Source organism: Coffea eugenioides, chromosome 2, assembly GCF_003713205.1.
Source record: "Coffea eugenioides isolate CCC68of chromosome 2, Ceug_1.0, whole genome shotgun sequence".
Taxonomy (NCBI): domain Eukaryota; kingdom Viridiplantae; phylum Streptophyta; class Magnoliopsida; order Gentianales; family Rubiaceae; genus Coffea; species Coffea eugenioides.
In genome coordinates, this window is record NC_040036.1 from 31,180,345 (window position 1) to 31,200,125 (window position 19,781).

General features: G+C 35.5%; 2 protein-coding genes across 5 annotated transcripts; one reads left to right on the top strand and one right to left on the bottom strand.

The window, feature by feature from the left end:
- Window positions 1–4,663: 4,663 nt before the first annotated feature.
- On the bottom strand, window positions 4,664–11,210 carry LOC113761411 (SURP and G-patch domain-containing protein 1-like protein). 2 transcript variants are annotated; one of them, XM_027304387.1, is made up of 9 exons: window positions 11,143–11,210; window positions 9,535–9,987; window positions 8,482–8,608; window positions 7,507–7,613; window positions 6,849–7,007; window positions 6,017–6,151; window positions 5,668–5,847; window positions 4,961–5,139; window positions 4,664–4,857 (listed from the first exon to the last, which is right to left on the bottom strand). In XM_027304387.1, exons 2-9 carry the CDS (start codon window positions 9,947–9,949, stop codon window positions 4,831–4,833), a joined length of 1,329 nt encoding a protein of 442 aa, XP_027160188.1. In that variant the 5' UTR covers window positions 9,950–9,987; window positions 11,143–11,210; the 3' UTR covers window positions 4,664–4,830. The 2 variants fall into 2 exon arrangements, with proteins under 2 accessions (XP_027160188.1, XP_027160186.1); XM_027304385.1 differs by having other exon boundaries at window positions 6,849–7,010.
- Window positions 11,211–12,210: 1,000 nt separating this feature from the next.
- LOC113761250 (putative tRNA (cytidine(34)-2'-O)-methyltransferase) lies at window positions 12,211–19,654 on the top strand. Of its 3 annotated transcripts, none has more exons than XM_027304145.1 (8): window positions 12,211–12,423; window positions 12,545–12,645; window positions 16,682–16,750; window positions 16,879–16,937; window positions 17,267–17,327; window positions 17,397–17,450; window positions 18,741–19,023; window positions 19,111–19,654. In XM_027304145.1, the coding sequence occupies exons 1-7, from the start codon at window positions 12,264–12,266 to the stop codon at window positions 19,017–19,019; spliced, it is 783 nt and encodes a 260-aa protein (XP_027159946.1). In that variant the 5' UTR covers window positions 12,211–12,263; the 3' UTR covers window positions 19,020–19,023; window positions 19,111–19,654. The 3 variants fall into 3 exon arrangements, with proteins under 3 accessions (XP_027159946.1, XP_027159947.1, XP_027159948.1); XM_027304146.1 differs by having other exon boundaries at window positions 19,117–19,654; XM_027304147.1 differs by lacking the exon at window positions 17,397–17,450.
- The last annotated feature ends 127 nt before the right edge of the window (window positions 19,655–19,781 follow it).

Sequence of the window (19,781 nt, forward strand, 5' to 3'; positions counted from 1 at the left end):
AAGCACTTTCCAGAGGAATAGTAGATAAGCACATTATGGGGTGTGCTTCCCAAGAAAAAGCTCTCAAAATGGGACCTTTTTGTTTTTGTTTTTTTTTATATGTCTATAATCATGTAATAAATCTGTGTTCTATTCATGAGGTGTAACTTTTTTAAAAAGACAGACTCAATAAGCAGAATTTCCATTAGACTCACTTTGACTGAGGAGCTTAATTATAGGTCATAATAAACTCAATATTAGAATTTGAAAAGTAAGATTAATGTTGCTCTTATCAATGCAGACCTGGTGATTTTTTTTTGATTAATTTTCACAAAACCCCTCTAGATTTGAAATATGTAACTGATCAGCCACTAAAGTTTGACAAGCCGTGCATTCACTTGTAGTATTTGAAGCTTGATCTGTTTTTAGTCAGTTGTTCTTTTATTGAACAGCCAATTAAAGTCACGATTAAAATTAGAGTAAATCTTATATATACTGATAGTGCATACAATATCACCATTGGATCCATGACACGTGTGCAAAAATTGAATTTCAATTTCAAATTTTGCATAGTTGTCATTCATTCAATGCTGACCATGTATATCAATGTAGGAAATATTAACCCTAAAATTAAAAGTCCAAAATCCTCGTCCTTTTATAGCTAAAATACTACGCTTGACTTAGAAGTAAGAAAGGATAAAAAGGGTCTAAATGCCACTTTTTCAAACTTGTAGTGGTTAACCTACATCTTTTTAAACTTTGAAGCATTTTAATGAAACTTGCTCTCTCTTTCTATTATATTCCTTTTTCTTCTCTTGTCTTTTTGGCTACTTTAGGGTTGACCAATGTTTTTTTTTTTTTTCATCAATATTCCTTTTTGTGTGATGTAGAAGATAGCTAGAGCCTAGAGTGAGTTCTTTCTTGCAGCTAGTTATCTTCATGTAATTTGAGCAAAACCAAGTAAAATTTGACCCAACCAACTACTCCAAGTAGTTGACTACCAAAAGAGATTTAAAATTCTACTTGGATATAAGGGATCGAATTTCTTTACTTACATTTTAAAAATCTAGAACTCCCCTCCCCCCTCGGATTTCTCCATTGGTCCCGTTGGATTACCCCCTCCCTATAGTGTAGAGTAGGAGTAGGTCTATCATATATTTAAAAAAAAAAAAGATAAAATTTGACCCACCCTTGGTTGATTTTCTTTCATGCTGAAGAATTGTAGTTAACTCTAGCCAAATCTCATATCGACCTATCTAATCAACTTCACTTTTAATTTTGACAACATTGCCTCCAACTAAAGCATAAGAAATGTATCAAATACCAAAAAAAAAGGAACATAATGAGCAAAAAAAACCAAATTAAAAAAAATAAAATACATTATCATATATTATATATATCATACACCATATATATGTTTTAACTTTTCCTTCTCTAATTACATAGTTAAGTACTTAATTCCAATGAATATAGGTGGATGAAAAATTGAAAATGAGAGGAACTTAGGTACCCTTTAATTGCGACCTCATTAAATTATGATGCAGCTAACTTCAAATCTGTTGACCCAAGAAACAAGGTGCCCTCGTGAGCTGTGACCCTTTCTTCTTGGAGTGGTCCAAAAACACCTTAAAGTATTCTTTCGAGAGAAAAGACTATTATAAGTATATTTTTATATCTGTCAGCAGTAAAGAAAATGAAATGGTTGCTTCGTTTCTACTTCCTTGGATGCTTGATGGCCTTGGTCGGGTGGATTGCCATCCCCATCTTGTCATCTTCCAACTCCAACTCAGCCAAAAAAAACAAAAACTAAAGAAATATGGCTTTCTTGAGTCATAAAAAAAGGAAAAAAAAAAGTGTAGTTTCATGTGAACAAGATTGCCAGTCTGTCTTCCATTGACCCACAAAAAAGGGCAACAGATACAGAGGAAGAATAACGTAAAAGAGAATTATTTAGTCTATCCTACTTCAAATCTTATTTATTTAAAGGGCAATCATTCTTCTATTTTTTTTTCCGCTCTCGTTTACCCTTTTTTTTTTTGGTGGTCAAACATGTGAATTGAGATTTCGGGAGGTCAAACAAAGTTGTCTAAGTACATAATTGAACTCTAATTTTGGGATAATAACCCGTTATTTAAATATGATAAAGTCGTTGTTCACAAAATCAAATTAAAATCAAGATTTTCCTTTCTAACTTGTACATGTCTAAGTTAAGTTTGATTCTTGGGATAATTTCACAAATCTCCTTTTAGGTTTCTGATAATTTTATTTAACATCCCTGAATTTTGAAAAATATCACTTGTCTTTCGTACTTTTGATTTTTTTATAACATTATTATAAACTCATTTCAAAATATATTATTAAAAAACTCATTTTTGGATAGAGAAGATATCTTCGTTCCAAAGCGATATATTTCTCAATGTTTAAAGGTGGTATTAAGTGAATCTCATGAGAGTTTTTTGAAATTATCCCTTGATTCTTTGTCTCCATCCATTTTATTGGGCTATGGGATTGCAGAAAAAGCCACAGGAACTTTGGCGTGCGCGGCTAATGAAAATATTAGCTACCTTTTAATAAACATAATAACTAGCATTATTTATGGCAATACTTTAATGAGCCTGTACTGAATCAAATCAAAAGTCACTAAAAATGTCTGTTAAACTTGAGATAAACAAAAGGGCTAAAACTTGCAAATCCAGGAACGCACGAGAGGTCTTGAGATTTTCCTATTGCCTCGAGGAGACAAGAATGAGATTCAAAGTTAACTTTAACTTTAACCTTAGACTTCAAAAAATATATATATTCAACAACAAGAATTGGTGTTCGTGTGGTGGGTCGCAAGGACACGTGAAGGCAACTTTTTTATCCACTGAATTGCATCCAAAACTCCAAAACCTGGCTGACAGTGTATATACTGTCAGTGTCAGTGGCAAAATTGGGATAATCTTCATGTACTTTGCGTTTTTTTTTTTTTTTTCAAACGAGCATCTAATGGACATTCATTAATATATTTAAATTCTATTCAGCCTACAATACATACACACAGTAATAATTATTATCTTTCCTTATAATTTATACACTTTTTCTAATTAATCTTGCCTTTTTAAAAATCTAATCCCTAATGTGAATAATCTTAACGAGTGTTCAATAGGCACCTCAGACAGTTTCATTTATTTTTATCAATAGACTAAGCAGTCTAATTATTTTCCAAATTAAGGGAAAGATGGAAATAGAACGAGATCTTACCATACTGGGCAAGGGCTTTTTTTTTTTTTCCCCTCTTTTCTCTTTTCACAATTAGGAGCTATAGCTTAAATACTTTAAATGAAATCTTGAAAACCCATATAGCTTAGTGGTAACTCATATCTTGAAAGAACTTGTGTAGTGACTGATTTTCCGGGCAACCCATAAGTAAACATTTTGGTAGCAAGCTGCTTGTCTTGTTCATGTTCATGGAACAGCTCTGGCAAGTCGGATTCGATTGAGGCGTATCTTCCCAGAAGCCAACCGTTGTGCTATTGAAATGATGATGATTGCAACGAGCTAATTCTACTTTATTTATATTTTAATAATTACATGCATCATTCGCACCCAAAAAAATGAAGAAGGAAGTATTCGCACCAAAATTCAATTTTATTTTTTTTTTTTGGTCGGCACAGGGTGTCCGGATCAATCCTTACGGGGCCCGACTAATCCCTTGCGGCCCGGGCCCGGCGCTCCAACCCGACCCGAACACGGCCAAAATTCAATTGATTCAGAGGAAAAAAAAAAAGCAAAGTTGCAATCATGGCATCTACTAGTAGTAGGGATGACTGATTAACGAATTCCACTTTTTCGGAGTCTAAAGCAAAGTTGATTTCATGGCTTCGGTCAATGTGTAATTTTGCTACTGCACTTGGAAATGAAAAGGGGTACCAACAAAAATGCACAAACAGGAATGAGAGTGGGGTGCAGTGAACTTATTTCTATGCCAAAATTAGAAAATCGCGCATGTATCGTGTTGAAGCTAGAATATGCGCACGTTGAGGAGAATAATTTGTGGAAAGGCCGTGTTTCTGAATTCTGATGATATCTCTTGACCCCTCAATGCATTTAATTTTGGCATGATAAGGTTTGGGTTTTGGGGGCCCCACTTAATTCCAATTATTGGTTAGTGCCCTGCTACATCAGCCAACTAATAAACTCATTTCCCATCTTCTTTCACCGGGGAGGAGGGGTTGCAGGGGATAGGCGGCAGAGGAGGGCGGCGGGTGAGAGCTGAGGGACAGGTGGTGGGTTGTCTTTAAGAAAACACCGAATAACTCTAAAAACACCACCCTATCTCAAAACAAATAAAAAATATTTTTTTTTTAAAATTCGTTTGAATTAACTGTTTTTGAGAATGTTTTTGAAAAACTTTACTATAACATTGTATATGAAAAATTTTACTATAAAATTTTTTTAAAATATTTGATATACTGTATAGATGAAATATTTTTTGAATTATTGTTTATTATTACAATATTATATTTAAAAAACAGCATATTTTTGAAAAAATAACCAATCCAAATAGAGCCATAATGGTAAAGTTTTGCACAAAAACACCCAAATAACGCTCAATCCAAACATACATCAACCCTCAGACGTAACTGCCCAAAGGCAAATTTTACCAAAAAAAGCATGGAGTGCTACTAGAAAAGGCAATATATAGGATGTAAAACTATTCAAAACTAATTGGCTTTATAAATCCAAAAAAAACATGCAAGTACAGTGTTTGAACCTAAACTCGCGCAAATTTCCACAAATGACAATACATTTGAGTCAAGTTATTTCAGCAGAGTCTTACAAGTAGATTTGCACTTGGAAAAGAGTTCTTCAGTAATATGCTTTCCGAGGATTGTTCTGCAAGAAGCAAAGCAGCAAAGTCACAAAGTAAAGTTTAACCCACAAAACAAGTTAAATTGTAGCAGCAAAGCAACATAACCGAAGAAATGTTGAGTCATACCAAAGGGTTTGGCCGGTAACGATAGCCGAGCATCATCCGCTTCTTGTACTGTTCGTAAATGTCATCCTCAGCTGTCACTTCTCCCGGATTCTGAGCACCAACGCCCAGGTTGTCCTTTTTCACACCACCTGCCATAATTGGATCAGCAATACCACTTCTGGAGCTCCCAAGGCCTTCGCCTGCAATTTCCAAAAGTGTCGACAATATCATGAATAGTACGTACGTACTTCTCTCAAGCACAATATTACATCAATCTCTAAAATCAGAATGGATTGCGCTCTGCAGCACCAAACGCACACTTGACAGGTACATCTACCAAAATAGGCCCATGTACAGAGGTCAAACCTCATTTAGAGGATTGACACGGGTATTCAAGATCCATAGTACTTGATCGCGGTTATACAATTTATCACCAAATATAAAAAGACATAATCTCACTAAAATAGATGAAGAAACCATAGATTGCTTTTCCAGAATTAATAAGTCCCGAAGGAAGATATCCATATGCATCCCGATCCAGGGAAAGAGAGAAATTGCGAAAGAGTGCAAGAACCCAGTGATTTTTTATCCATTTTAAAGTGCAAGACAAGGGAAGCTTAAATTAGAGAAGAAATGTAACTAAGCCTGATAGAAGAATTAGGGGGGAAGCAAAAACCAGACATAAGACTATGGCAGATAGGCTTGAAAAGGGTAAGCAAAGGCGGTACCTTCTTTCCAACCCATTTTTGACAGAAGTTTGTGGCCAATGTTATCTGCCTGAATTTTTGCCTTCTCTGCAGCCTCCTTTGCAGCTTTGCGCGCAGCAACATCATTACAACTGGTTAAGAACTTCTCAAGTTCCTCAGGAGGAATATAGTCACCCATGTGATGTCCTTTTTTACCAGAAGCTGAAAAAAAACCGCGTTCATGCAATATTTGCCATTCACATTTTATGCAGTTAATTGATATTAGCAATTAATAGGCATAGATGCGTACAAAGAATATAACTAAAAGGGAAGATCTAGTCCCAGATAAGAAGGTTGAGACTTATATTTTATTAGCATAAATTGTACATACCTTGGAGTGAAGCAGGGGGAGGCATCTCGTCCTTTGATGCTTTTGGTGGCCTAAATTTTTCTTCATGAGCTGCCTTCTTCATGTAATACTCCATCATGGCAATAGGGTCAGCAGCTGTTAGCGCGCTAGATTCCCCTACACGTCAAAACTTGAATTAACAATATAGACCAAGCTGCTGATAACTGGACATGAACACTACATACCACATGAGGTAATAGTAAAGTAGTATTTTACAGAATATCTAATCAAAAAATGAGAGTTGTCCAAGAACTCAAAAGCTCTCAAAAGATGTAAACCCAAAAAAATAGGTCAAATTCCAGCTATCTTTCACTCCAGATCCTACTATTTTTCTAAGAAGCAATGCCAGCAAGCTGCATCCTACTTATGAGGACATTTCATGGTTATATTAACTGTTCCCAAGTCATCAATTGATGCTACATCAGTTGTAAATTAAGTACAAATGCTCTTTCAATGTTGAACAGTCAATGATGCACAATAACAGCAGTAAACGCATGTTCATAAAATCATTCTCTAACCAACACAACTGCAAACCCAGTTTCTGGCAAAAAGATCCACAAAAGGATACTACTGCAGGAAAAATGAAATTCTCTATACTTTGGCTTTTATACGACAGCAAACAAGAACATCAACTTATAAAACTACATGCACTCAAAACCAGAATTCTAAGAGCTAGTTTCACATTATCATCTACAGCAATGCAATCAAATTTAGTTTCTCTCTGTTCCCTATCTTTGTCAGAATTTAACAATGCACCTAGAAAAAGCAACAGTAAGCAGGAAGAAACTGAGAAAAAGAAAACTCTGGTATATACCTGATCTTCCAGTTGATGATTCTGGTACTGATGCACTAGAAGCTGTCATATTCTCTGCTGTTTCATATAAAGCTGAGGCAGGAATTTGGTAATTTGACTGTTGTTGATATGACCTTTGAGAACCACTTGTTGCAGTACTATTGGCACTAGCCATATTACCTGCTGAGTAAATGTTCAAATTCAATTCAATAACCAGTTATTTACCCTTCCCTTTTTGGTAATTAAACAATTCACCATTAACTAAAGAAATGCTAAACTTTTCATACACCAAAATCTCCATTTTCAAAAATGACATACACATCAAGCATATGTGAAAGTGCATGAATTAAAGGCAAGAAGGGGCAAAATCAATTGATCCTCACCATTTCAAGATAAGACAGATAATGCATACATCAAAAGCTCACAATCTACAAACAAACTAGGCAGACCAGAAAACAGAGAAGACAATTGACACCGCAAGAAAATATTCTAGCCAAACCCCATCAAGTGCAGAGCAATACAATAAACAAGTCACAGCTATTAAAGGCACAAGTTTTAGACGCAGTGATATCCTCATCAGAGCACCAACAGCACTACTTTAAAGCAATCCATCAACAACCTCCAGCTAGGAGCATGATGAAATAAACAACACCTCGGGGACTGAAATTAAGGCACTAACCACTTTGGGGCGTTTGGTTATCCATGGATTCTGACAGAGCTTTCTCCTCTTCACTAAGCCGATATTCATAGTACTTATAATCAGAACAACTTTGATCGAACAAAAACCTGCAAGAATGGCCAGGCCAAGATATATTAATTGCACCAGAAAATCCGATGAAACATGTGATAAGCACTTCATTCAGTTTTACCCCAAATCATTTCAGTAACTATTAACAATTCAACACAAATCATGCCATCACCACACACTGACAAAATTTCAATGTCCTTTCATTCTGTCACTTGAGGACAATATCTATCATACCAAAAAGAGTGTACCGCTAAAGTTCATTGCAACTACATTAAAACATGCCCCAGGCCATCTTTATAGGTAAGTAGGTAGGGAACCACTTGGACCGACTAATTGGGAATGTACTTTTGACCACCTGTTAAACTTGGGAAAAATAATTTACTAATACAGCACCCAAGAATTCAAGGAAACGTACACTTAAAAAGATTTTCAAAGTTTCCCTCTAATATTGATGTAGACCATCTTGACAAGCTAGAACTAATCAGCTTAAGAGTATGTATGTGCAGAAAACTGCACTTTTAGGAGCTATAAGAAGGGGATCTCTACAGTACCATTTGAGACCACACACTTATTTTGCTTGGAAAAGGGAATGTTAACAAGTATCTGCCCATATACAAATAGGAGTCAATCAGGCTCTCTCAAATCTCAATCCCCTCATTTCTGTTAGTTACAAAAATCATCGAGTTACTAAAGGTCTGGGAGATTAAAAACAAGTATAAATAAGAAAGAAAGAGTAATCATGGAAAAGAGTAGATAAGAAAAAAGGACCAAAAAAAGAAACACAAGTAAATAAATAAATAAATGAACAAAAGGACCAAACATACGCATAACCCACAAAATTTCTTATCCAGAGAACATTCTGCACTCTGAACAACTACCAGCAAATTGCAGAAGTAAAACACATACTTAAAGGGAGTGTCTCCAGGATTTTTTTGACGTGTAATATGTTCAAACTGCCTCCCATTCTTAGCCACAAAACTTGCTAGTTTGTCTGCAACTTTCTTCACTGTAGGATCACTTGGGGAAGGTGGTGCTGCATGCACTTAAAGAACTGGTTAATACCAAGAGCATGAACAAGTGAATGTAAATTACTCTTGTAGCAGGCTTGCCACATTTTCCAAATCTTTCATTGAACATCCCTTTCCGGCAATGTTGATATGGGATTATAGTATACACTGCATTCATCAGATAAGAATAATTCAAGAATGTTTTGTCCCTTTCATGACTACTTCATGCCTAGACAATTTTGAAAAGGTAGGGCAAGGGCGACAATCAAGCTAGCATTGTGCAATATGAGCATATTGTCTAAAAGCTGCCACAATGACTTATAGTATATCAGCCCAGCCCAGAGACAAAGAATTTGAAGTATCAGACTGGTACAGACATTACAACCCAGTCAAAGGGAAAAAGAGATCTGTAAAACTGCATGAGGAAGAAAAAACACTAGATAGGAACAAAGCAGAGGGCCTAGAATATTTAACACATGGATATTACTATGCAACAGGGGAGATAAGTAACCAAAGCGGCCAGCCTAGTGAAAAGAGCATCCAACAGTCAAAAACCTTAGCTGAGAATGATAAAATGTAACCAATTGTGCAAAATCAATATATATTTATGGTATAGAGTAACAAAATACTCTACAGGACACTAAACCAATCCATCAAGGAGCAGTTCCCTCAACATGTAAGTCTACCATGTTGAAATCCTAATATCAGGCAAGACAGCTGTCTTCACTAAGAATATTGATCCTTGTCAATGTCTGTGGATTTGAAATCTTATGCGTAGCAAGTCATGCCCAATATCAACAAGAAGGGCCAAAAAGGGAAGCATCATGCATCACAATTATCTATGCTTCTCTCTGCTAGAGCAAAGCACTTCAGTGCATTGCTAGTTAAATTTAGTGCAGAATCCTGCTATATTTTTAGCCCTGAATAAACCAGATGAAAAGAAAGGAATTACCAACATCAACTTGTCTGGATGATTGCTGAAAAGCGTCAGGCTCACCCAACTTCTGCCGCTTTACTGGTCCATCATCAGATGGATTTCCGGCTTCTGTTTTTTCTTCATCCTCATCTTCACCTAACTTAACAGGGGGTGCCACAAGTTTCGATTTTTGTTTCAAGCTGAACGCAAGCTTACCACTCGAAGCAGCTTGAGAAGTTTTACGAGAATCATTTGCCTTAATACTCATCATTGGTTTACCAATGACAAGCTTAGGTGTTGAAGTTCCTGATAGATTTGGGCCTGATTTAAGTTGCTCTACTGGCACAAGTTTCTCTTTTTCCTTCTGCTCCTTCTCCTGTTGAAGCTGCTTGAATCTCTCCATGAATGAACCATCATTAACAAACAGACTAGATTCTTTTCCCTTCTCCATTAGCAAAAAACCAGGTTTCTTTCCTGCTGTTTTACAAACTGCTTGACAAGCAAGCTTACAAGCTATTCAGCAAAAGAATAGATGGTTCATCTTTGTATAAATATTTATTTACTGCAGTCTCATGATCTCAATTTAAATGCTACCAAAATCAGCAGAACAAAGTGTTAAATGACACTATAGACCGTTTGGCAACCTTGTTAGTTCCAGCAAAATACCAGAGTAGTTAGAGATTCCAATATCATTCAAAGCCATATGGTTACATACTTTCAGTTGCTCAGTATAAGAGTATAATTCTTCTAACTATCAAAGCCACATAAATAAATTAGAATCTCCAAGGCAACATTTTCAACAATTAGAACCCCATTTTGTATCAAATTAATATCCGATACAAAAATTTTAAAACCAAATGCATACATACAAGTGTTGGATATAATTTTGGTAAAGACATGCAGGCATTTCAAGGACTACCATGGAAACATAAAAGTTAGCCTTGATACAATCTTGAAGAAGCCGTTAATTAGGCTGCGCTAGGTCCTGTTCATTTCCATCTCAAAAATTCCCATTGTCACCCAAAAACAAAAAATGAGAAACATGGGTAATAGACATCTTTAAATCATCATACATACAACTGGCCTTTACTGTCCCCCAAAATTATCCAATCTTTCATCCACTGATTCAGCTCCAAACCGAAAAACAAATTCTCAAAAAAAAAAAAAAATCAAAAAGAAAAAGAAAAATCCAACATTTATATGCCCTTATAATTTTATTTTTTTAAAGAAACAATTCATTGCTCAAATTGCCACATAATCCGCAAAGATTTCTACTTTTTCCCCACTTATTTGGCGAGATAAATAATCACAGCCCATCAAAATACAAATCAAAAGCTCCAATATTACCAAGACTATAACGAAAAACCAAAAAGGAATGCCAATTATTAAAAAACCAAACAGAGATCGATCAAGGAGCATTAAGGTTAACAATTTCAAACCCTAAAACTCTAATCAATTTCATCAAAGAAACTAATGAAAATCTCAAAAGGAAAAAACAAATTTAAGATACTTTCCGTCATAATCGTCAAAATTAACTACCTGATTAAGAAATTCGATTGTCAATCGGAACCCTAAATCGAAGCAGAAATATATAGATTTATTAACAGATATATATCTATATATATATGTACATATTCTTCGTACCTCAATTTTTTCTGAGGAGAAAAATGTCAGCCAGGTCTCTGTAGAACAACGGTGCCGGTGAATAGAACTCACGTGATTTCGATTGCGCGGCATGCTTATATAGGAACTGAATTTGCAAGCCCGGTCCTTGGAGTTTCTTTTATTTCTGTTTTCTACATATATATTGTTGATCTTTAGTTTTTACTGACATATTTTTAAAAAGAACTTTCACTTAAAATCTCAATAAAAAATTTACGATTTTGATATACTTGATTTATTTCAATCACGTTAGTTAGTGTTATGAAAGATTTTACTAACTTAAAGCCTTAAAACTTTTTCCCCCATTTTGTTTTAATCTTTCATAGATTTAAAGGGACAAATATTTGATAAGAACTTTGAAAACCAAAATAAATTAAACTCCATCAATATTTTTTTTTTACCTATTTATGATATTGGAAAACTTTTTCCATTTCTAGACAATGAATAATGTATATGAAATTAAACTATTTGTGCTTGTTATTCAGTTCTAAGAACAAAATTTTAATTTCTTTCTCCACTAACTTAGAGTAATTTTTCACGCCATCAACATCTTTTGTAATTATTTAAGTGAATTAAAAATGCGCAACTTTTCATTTCTAATCCATAAAAAAGACACTAATCTATACCAAATTAAAAATAAATATTCACTTAGTCAAATCAAAACTTCCATAACCACTCCTTAATTGGTGAGCAAAATGCTGCCATTGAAAGAATACAAAAAAAAAACTATTTTTCAAAGTTATATTCAGTAGACAATATGTTTTTTGAAGAAAACCTCCGAAGAAGCTATCAAAAGTTAACCAAAATTTGGAAATAGGTCGTACTAATTATTATCATGACAATTCTTAATTCTATGTGACAAATATATAAAGGTTTTTTTTGGACCTAAAACACAAAAAAAACGAAGGTGCATCAAATGTTCCCTTTTCCACGAAATTGTTATGTGAAATTAAGATGGGGTAAAAGTTAGCCCATTTCAAAATCTTGGGAATTTTTTAGATTTACTAATAAAGTGCCTGCTCTAGGCTCTAGGCTCTAGACATATTCTATTCTTCTTCCTTGCTGATAAACCAAAGCATTAGGCAACACAGTCCACTCTGGAAATGAACTCCAAAACAATAAACATAACAATAAGTCCACCGTCCAATTTCGGCTACAATGCTCCAATCTTGCATCCCTTTTTCTATTTTCCACCGACAAAGCCTAAATTCCAAGTTTTCCTCTATTCGCGTTCTCATTCAATCTCCTCTTTCTCCTCTAAAAGTACGTTTAAAAAACAGAAAAAGCGTATTTTGTTTAGTTTTAGTAGAACCCATTTTGTTACTTTCGAAATTGATATTGTTAGTTCTACTGTTGTACTAATTTTCTTTAAAATTTTGCATAGCTGAAAGGGGTGGTGTGAAAGCTTTGCCTAGTGGAGCTGGGGAGCCTGTCAATGAAGTTTCCCAGAATAGACTTCTTCAAGTCGTGTTGGTTTCTCCTCAGGTACTACTTGATCTCAAAACGACCGTTTCTAATTCGTTACTACAATATTCAAGAAATTCTTGCATATTAAAAGGGACCCCTCCACAACCCCCCCTCCCGCGGGGGAAAAATCTGCTAATATGTTGCTTTTTAGTACCGTTGTTCAAAGTTTCCTTTTTTTTTTTGGGTGTGGGGGGTGAGGGTGGAGTTGAGGCGGTGGGAGGGGCTTGATATCCCAGGGTGCAGAGGAAAATTAGTCTTATTTTTTCTGAACTGAAGAATAATCATTTGACTACATTTTCTGTTGCTTTTCTATTAAGGGCATGTTCTTGTTCCCAGCAATGTCCTGGGTGCTTGCATCTTTTATTCCGAGCAATTTCTTTGATATAGAAATCCACCGTCACATATGAGAATCAGGACGGCAATGTTCAACTTTTCGTTGGAAAGGTTAAATTTTTGTTGTTTCACTTTGCCATTGGGTTGATAGCCCGTGGCTGGATGGCATGTCCGCGTACGAGTTCTGGAATACTTCTCCTGGCTTACCCCCTTCTAGATTACTAAAGAGAAGATAGCAATAAAAAAAAAGGCTGGATTTTTGTTAAACTATGCGTGCTCATCCACACAACCACAGGCTTAGAAAACACATGGAAATGTTCAGGCAATAGACATCATACGAACTATCATGCACACACAACCACACTCCCACACCATCAAACGTATATGTAAGATGAAATGCAAGAAGAAAGTGTATGATAGAACACAGAAGTATGAAATTTAGAAGCAAGATAGAAACGCAACAGCAATTTACTGGAAGGAATGCAGAAATTACCAGTTTTGCAACTATAAATATAGTTTAATACTAAGGCTAGATTACTAAAGAGAAGATAGCAATAAAAAAAAAGGCTGGATTTTTGTTAAACTCTGCGTGTTCATCCACACAACCACAGGCTCAGAAAACACATGGAAATGTTCAGGCAATAGACATCATAAGAACTATCATGCACACACAACCACACTCCCACACCATCAAACGTATATGTAAGATGAAATGCAAGAAGAAAGTGTATGATAGAACACAGAAGTATGAAATGTAGAAGCAAGATAGAAACGCAATAGCAATTTACTGGAAGGAATACAGAAATTACCAGTTTTACAACTATAAATATAGTTTAATACTAAGGCTAGATTACTAAAGAGAAGATAGCAATAAAAAAAAAGGCTGGATTTTTGTTAAACTATGCGTGCTCATCCACACAACCACAGGCTTAGAAAACACATGGAAATGTTCAGGCAATAGACATCATACGAACTATCATGCACACATAACCACACTCCCACACCATCAAACGTATATGTAAGATGAAATGCAAGAAGAAAGTGCATGATAGAACACAGGAGTATGAAATGTAGAAGCAAGATAGAAACACAACAGCAATTTACTGGAAGGAATACAGAAATTACCAGTTTGGCACCTATAAATATGGCTTAATACTAAGGCTAGAAACCACAAAGAGCTAAAGCAAATTAAGGTAAAGGTTGAGACTAGAAGGTAGAGAGTGATTTGAAGATAGAGAGAGGACAGAGAAAAAATGGCAGACAGGGAGAGCAAGAATAATGGGGGAGTGGGAAGCAAAGGTAAATCTGATAGCATATTTCCTGCAAAGAAGAAGTCGGTGACAGGAATGGCCGTTAAGAAATTGGCTGAAATTGTTTCTGGACCTTGCAAGAAGAAGAAGATAGAGCCTAGAGGTGATGGTGATGATTCCGCTTCAAACTAATGCATTGAAGTGGCAGTGGACAAGAGAAAATTAAGTTTTTAGTTATTTCTCATGGAATAGGTTTCCTGTTAGTAAATAAGGATGTTCTATAGTTAAAAGGATTGTATTTGTCCAAGTTTAGTGTGTTTGTAAGAACTTTGTCATGTGATTATGGGCTGTAGAATTGTATTAGTTGTGATGTAAGTGAATAAAGATTGTGAATCATGTGTACTTTTCTTGCAAGTTGTTGTATCAACAGTTATACTTCTCATCTTTGAGTGAACTGCTCGATGTTTTCCAACTGTTCAGCTTCTAGCTTATGGAAAGAATTTTGATCTACATGCTTGAAGTGTTTTTTTTTTTTTTTTTTTAACAAGCAGGACTAAACAACAGGCAGTCATAAAGCAATGAATACTAAAGAAACAGTCTGTTTATGGGTTTTTCATCCAAATATTGATACATCTATTGGAAATTATTGGAAGAGGGATGGCTTTGGTTTACTTTTACTCCTGACGATGAGAAGGGCTTCTGAGGTGGTCTTTATGTTGACAGTGGTGGTGAAGAGGGAGTTATTGGGGGTGAAAGAGGCTGGAGGATACATGCCATGCTTTCTGCTTTAGTCTTCCCTCTTGATGTATGCATAAAAACTTGATGGAGAAGGGGGGGGGGGGTGTGCAGAAGAGCAGTTGTTGGGAAATTTTTTGAACCCACATAATGTGAACAAAAATGTAAGTCATTGCACAGAAAAGATAAGGGAAAATAACCTAGAACCAAGAAGTGACAATAAAAAACAAAGGAAAGATAAAGTGGTGTAAAAGGAAAGAAGTAATCAGGGCTAGCAGCCAAGGGCCTTTAGGGAGGCAAAGAAATATACCTTTTATTATCCAAACCTCAAACTTATACAAATATTAGTGGTACATATTAAGATTGGAAGTGGATCGGCAAACTTTGGACTTGTGCTTAGCCGACTTAACAAAGCATCAACAAAAAGAAAACAAACAAACTGCTTAAGAAAGCTAAGTAGCTGGCTAACACATGCTAAGGACACAACTTATCCAATTGACTTCCTTAGTGATCACATGCCAACCTCCCTTTCTACCAATTATATTTTGACACATAAACTAACAAAGTAATGAAGCTTGGTTTAAATGGATATTCTAAAATCAAACCAAGCTCTTTATCAGAATTATGTCCAATGCCATCTCAAGTAATGATCTAAATGGAAAACTCTGTCGCGCTATGGGTGATGAGTAACTCTAATCTAATTCTAATCCTCTAATCTAATTCTGATGAAGTGCTTGGTTTCAGGAAGGTAATGTTAGAATATTTTGTAAACCAAGCTTCATTATTTTGTCTATGTAGTTTGTGTGTCAAAAAGTATATTTGTAGATGGGGAGCTTGGCTTGCAATCACTTTGGAAGTCAATTGGATAAGTTGTATCCTTAATATGTTTTAGTCAGCTACTTAGCTTTCTTAAGCAGTTTGTTTGTTTTCTTTGTGTTGAAGTTTTGTTAAGTTGGCTAACCACAAGTCCAAAGTTTGCCAACACAATTCCTGTATAAATATGTGCTACTACTATTTGTGTAAGTTTTGAGATTTGGAGAGTAAAAAATAGTCCTTTTGCCTCCCAAAAAACCCTTGGCTGCTAGTTCTCATTACTTCTTTCCTTTTGCACCACTTTATCATTCACTTGATTTTTATTGTCACTTCTTGTTCATAGTTTACTTTCCCTCATCATTCTTGTCCCTTGATTTATTCGTTTGTTCAATTTATGTGGATTTAGAAATTTTCCAACGGACAGAGTTTGGTAAAAAAAGCACAACGGGGAAGAAGGAACAACAACAAAGACGAATAGGAAGTCAATTTCTAGACTTATTTTGGGAACAAATAATCCATTTATTTATACATATAAACTAAGTTGTCTTTAAATGATGATGCTGCATGACTGCAGCAGGCAGTCCTTTCTTTTATTCTGACCTGGGACTTTGAGATGCATATATCCAAGAAATAAGCAGAGTAGAGCTTATTTGCCTTTTTGTGCGTGATTCTTGGAGATGTTCTAGCAATAAGACATTCATAGATTATTTATTTTATTTTCGTTGGTGATATATTGAGTTATTATTTGGAATGTAAATGTTCCAGCAAATAAGATTATGGTAGCTGAGTTATTAATTTTTCCTCTGTAATGCTGTTTGTGGATTTGTCTCACTGTATTGCATGTTGTACTGGCAGAGAGTCCATCCTTTTCAGCATGGGCAGTATCTTGACTGATTTTGATATTTTGTGATCGTGATGGACAGATACCTGGAAACACTGGGTGCATAGCCAGAACTTGTGCAGCATCAGCAGTTGGACTACATCTGGTTGAGGTATCCATTAATGTAGTTTTTTTTTTTCTCTAAATTTCTTTTCCACACAACATATCAGAAAATATTGCTTTCATCCACACAGTTTCGGTTCTCCAAATTTGATAATATTACTAGTTCTTCTTTTTCAGCCATTGGGGTTTCAGGTTGATGATACAAAATTAAAACGTGCTGGACTTGATTATTGGCCGTATCCTTCTGGAGTATACAATAATGCAATGCCTGTGTTTCAACTGAATGTTACACAGATACAATTCCTGACTATAAATGTTTTTCTCTTGTTCACCTTCTTTCATGTTGTCTTAATTAGCATTATCCACATCTTACCCCCATAAGTTTCGAGTCTCAGGCTTGACTTCTGCAATCAGCAAACTATGCCTTATTGAATCTTTGCATCTGCAGTAACATTTCCATATTCTTTTGTCTTTCATGATTGTTTTGTGCTTTAGTTGTAGGATTTAAATTACAATTTGTAATACTCAAATTTGGAGAAATGTTGAAACCTTGATATTTCATCAGATATGTAGTTGTTAAAGTGCATGGCTCATGGGGAGAATTCCGTGACTATTTCAGTCAACAGGTTATATAGCTCCTTGAATTTTATGCACTCTTTTCTATACTTTAGATTAAGGTGCATTTACTTTCTCAGACTGGGGAAAAAAGGCTGCTAGCATTTACTAAGAGAGGAGCTACTGTTCATTCTGTGAGTGCTTTTATCCTGTTAATGATTTATCAATTTTAAGAACTTGACTGTTCATTCAGTGACTTGGTGCTTCATTTTGTCCATGACTTTGTTTAAGTTTCATTTCTCATGACATCATTTAGCATCTTTTGGTTTGGTAAAACACAGGGCACTGAAAAGTGAAAACTTTCTTGGCTTCTTGAAATCGCAGAAATCTCTATAATATATTGCATCATCGCTAAATGTGGTGATTGAATGTACAGTTTTGAAATTGTGTCCCATTGCTCTCACAGCTTTGACTTTTCTTCAGTTCTTCCCCCCCACCCCTTTTTAGTAAATATAAATAAATGACAAAATTAACATGGAGAGCTTGATGGAATGCATCATGAGTTATCAGTTAACTATTGATTTTGTTTAAAAGCGAATTTAGGGCATAAATTTGAAGCAAAGTGAAGTGATCATTGGCTTTTCTGTTGTAAAAGTTGCTTACTCTAAAAGTCCCTTAGCTGTGTTTTTATCTGGCAGATCATAGTATTTAATTAGTGTTCATGGGTTGGCTTGTCTTAAAAGACTGTACAATAATACAGTCCTGTGAGGGAATTTTTAGATATGTCAAGCGTGGAGTTTATGTTCAGGACCATATCTCAATCTCATGTTTATGCATTTGCCTAAATTCCCTAACATGAAATGTTTTCCAAACTAATATATGCTTGTGCTTTCTAAAGTCCTGATTCTTAAGTTCGTATATTGCATGCCTTAAATCTGTGGTATTTCTTAAGATGTCAATTGAAGTAGAAAATGGGGAGTGGATGTGGTGATATACACATACTGGACATCTCCACTAGACCTGCTTCACAATTTTCCTATTGTTCAAAAATTTTCGTCTGATTTCTTGCAATTTCAAATTCATGCAAGTCTTTAAAAATAGTTCTCTGTCTCGAACTATTAGCAAAGACTAAATAGTACTTATTAGCCCGCTAACAGTATTACCATTTCGAGTCACCTCATATAGCTCTCTATCTGATTTTAGCAAATGTTTTAGTTTTCTCACAATCTTATTTTAGAAAGCAATCAAGATTTCATTTCTCTAAGTTCACATCTTACCAGATTTCACTTGGCATGATTACCTACAGTTTATGACTTTAAAATCCTTCTGGAAGGAAGGGTTGTTTACATGTTGCTTATACCTCTTTTTGTGAATATTTTCCTCCCAGTGAAATCTGTTTTAGTGTTCAATCCAAGGGGAGTTGGATATTGAAACCTGCTCCTTCTTAATGTGATTTGTCCAGAATTTGACTTGTATTGGTGCAGGAAGTTTCTTATAGGAAGGGCGATTGGCTTGTATTTGGCTCAGAAACCAGTGGCCTGCCGCCTGAAGCCCTTCTTGATTGTAAGACAGAACCACATGGTGGTGGTGCTATACGAATCCCCATGGTTGAAACATACGTTAGATGTCTCAATTTGTCTGTGAGTGTTGGCATTGCTTTGTACGAAGCATCTAGACAGCTAAATTATGAGCAACTTCAATGTCCATCAGAACCTTATATGGACACTGAATCATCATTTGTTACTGAAGACATGTTCGCTTGAGCTGGTACTGCCTAACTTTGACAAATTGGTCAGTTAGTTAAACTTGAGGACAGATCGAACACTTTAATGGTTCTAAAAGCTAACTTTGTAGTTACAGATGATACTGCAGTCAAACATATGTTTTTGCTCTTGAACAAGATTATTTGGAGCTGGGATCATTTCTCCTCAAAGATGGTAGAACACTTGACACATCATGATTAGTGGTGACAATTACTTATACAAATTTGAAGGTCTAGTTCCTGTACTTAGTCAGGGTTCTTAATTTTTCTTTCAACTTCGGTTCTCTTTGGCTTTCCCTTCGGGCTTGTTTTGTCAGTGTCTTCTTGCATGAAGGCAGTCATCACAGGATCAAAGTCTTGATATTACTAAGCGGTGCATCTCTTTTTGCTGGAAATTCTTGTGAGCTAGGAATGGATATGGATGTGTACCACTGGAATCCCTACATCTGTATTCAATGGAGTTTATTTTTAAGAATTAGAGATTGCTTTTACTGTCTGGAGTTTAAGATGATGTTGTTGTGTATTGTTCTTAATGTAGTGCAATTATTGCTCTTATTATTGAAGAGGTTGAAAACCAAGAGATTCACAAATTTGTCTAATTCTTTTGATGTAATGGTATCCGTGTGTCTACTTGTCCTAACATATGTAAGCTGGGCTCTTTGTAGTTATCTAAATGATCAGTAGCCAGAAGTGAAAGTCACCCTGTCCTTGTACTAAGGGCGTCCAGGCCAACTAACCTCAGCTTTTATGTATATCCAGACAA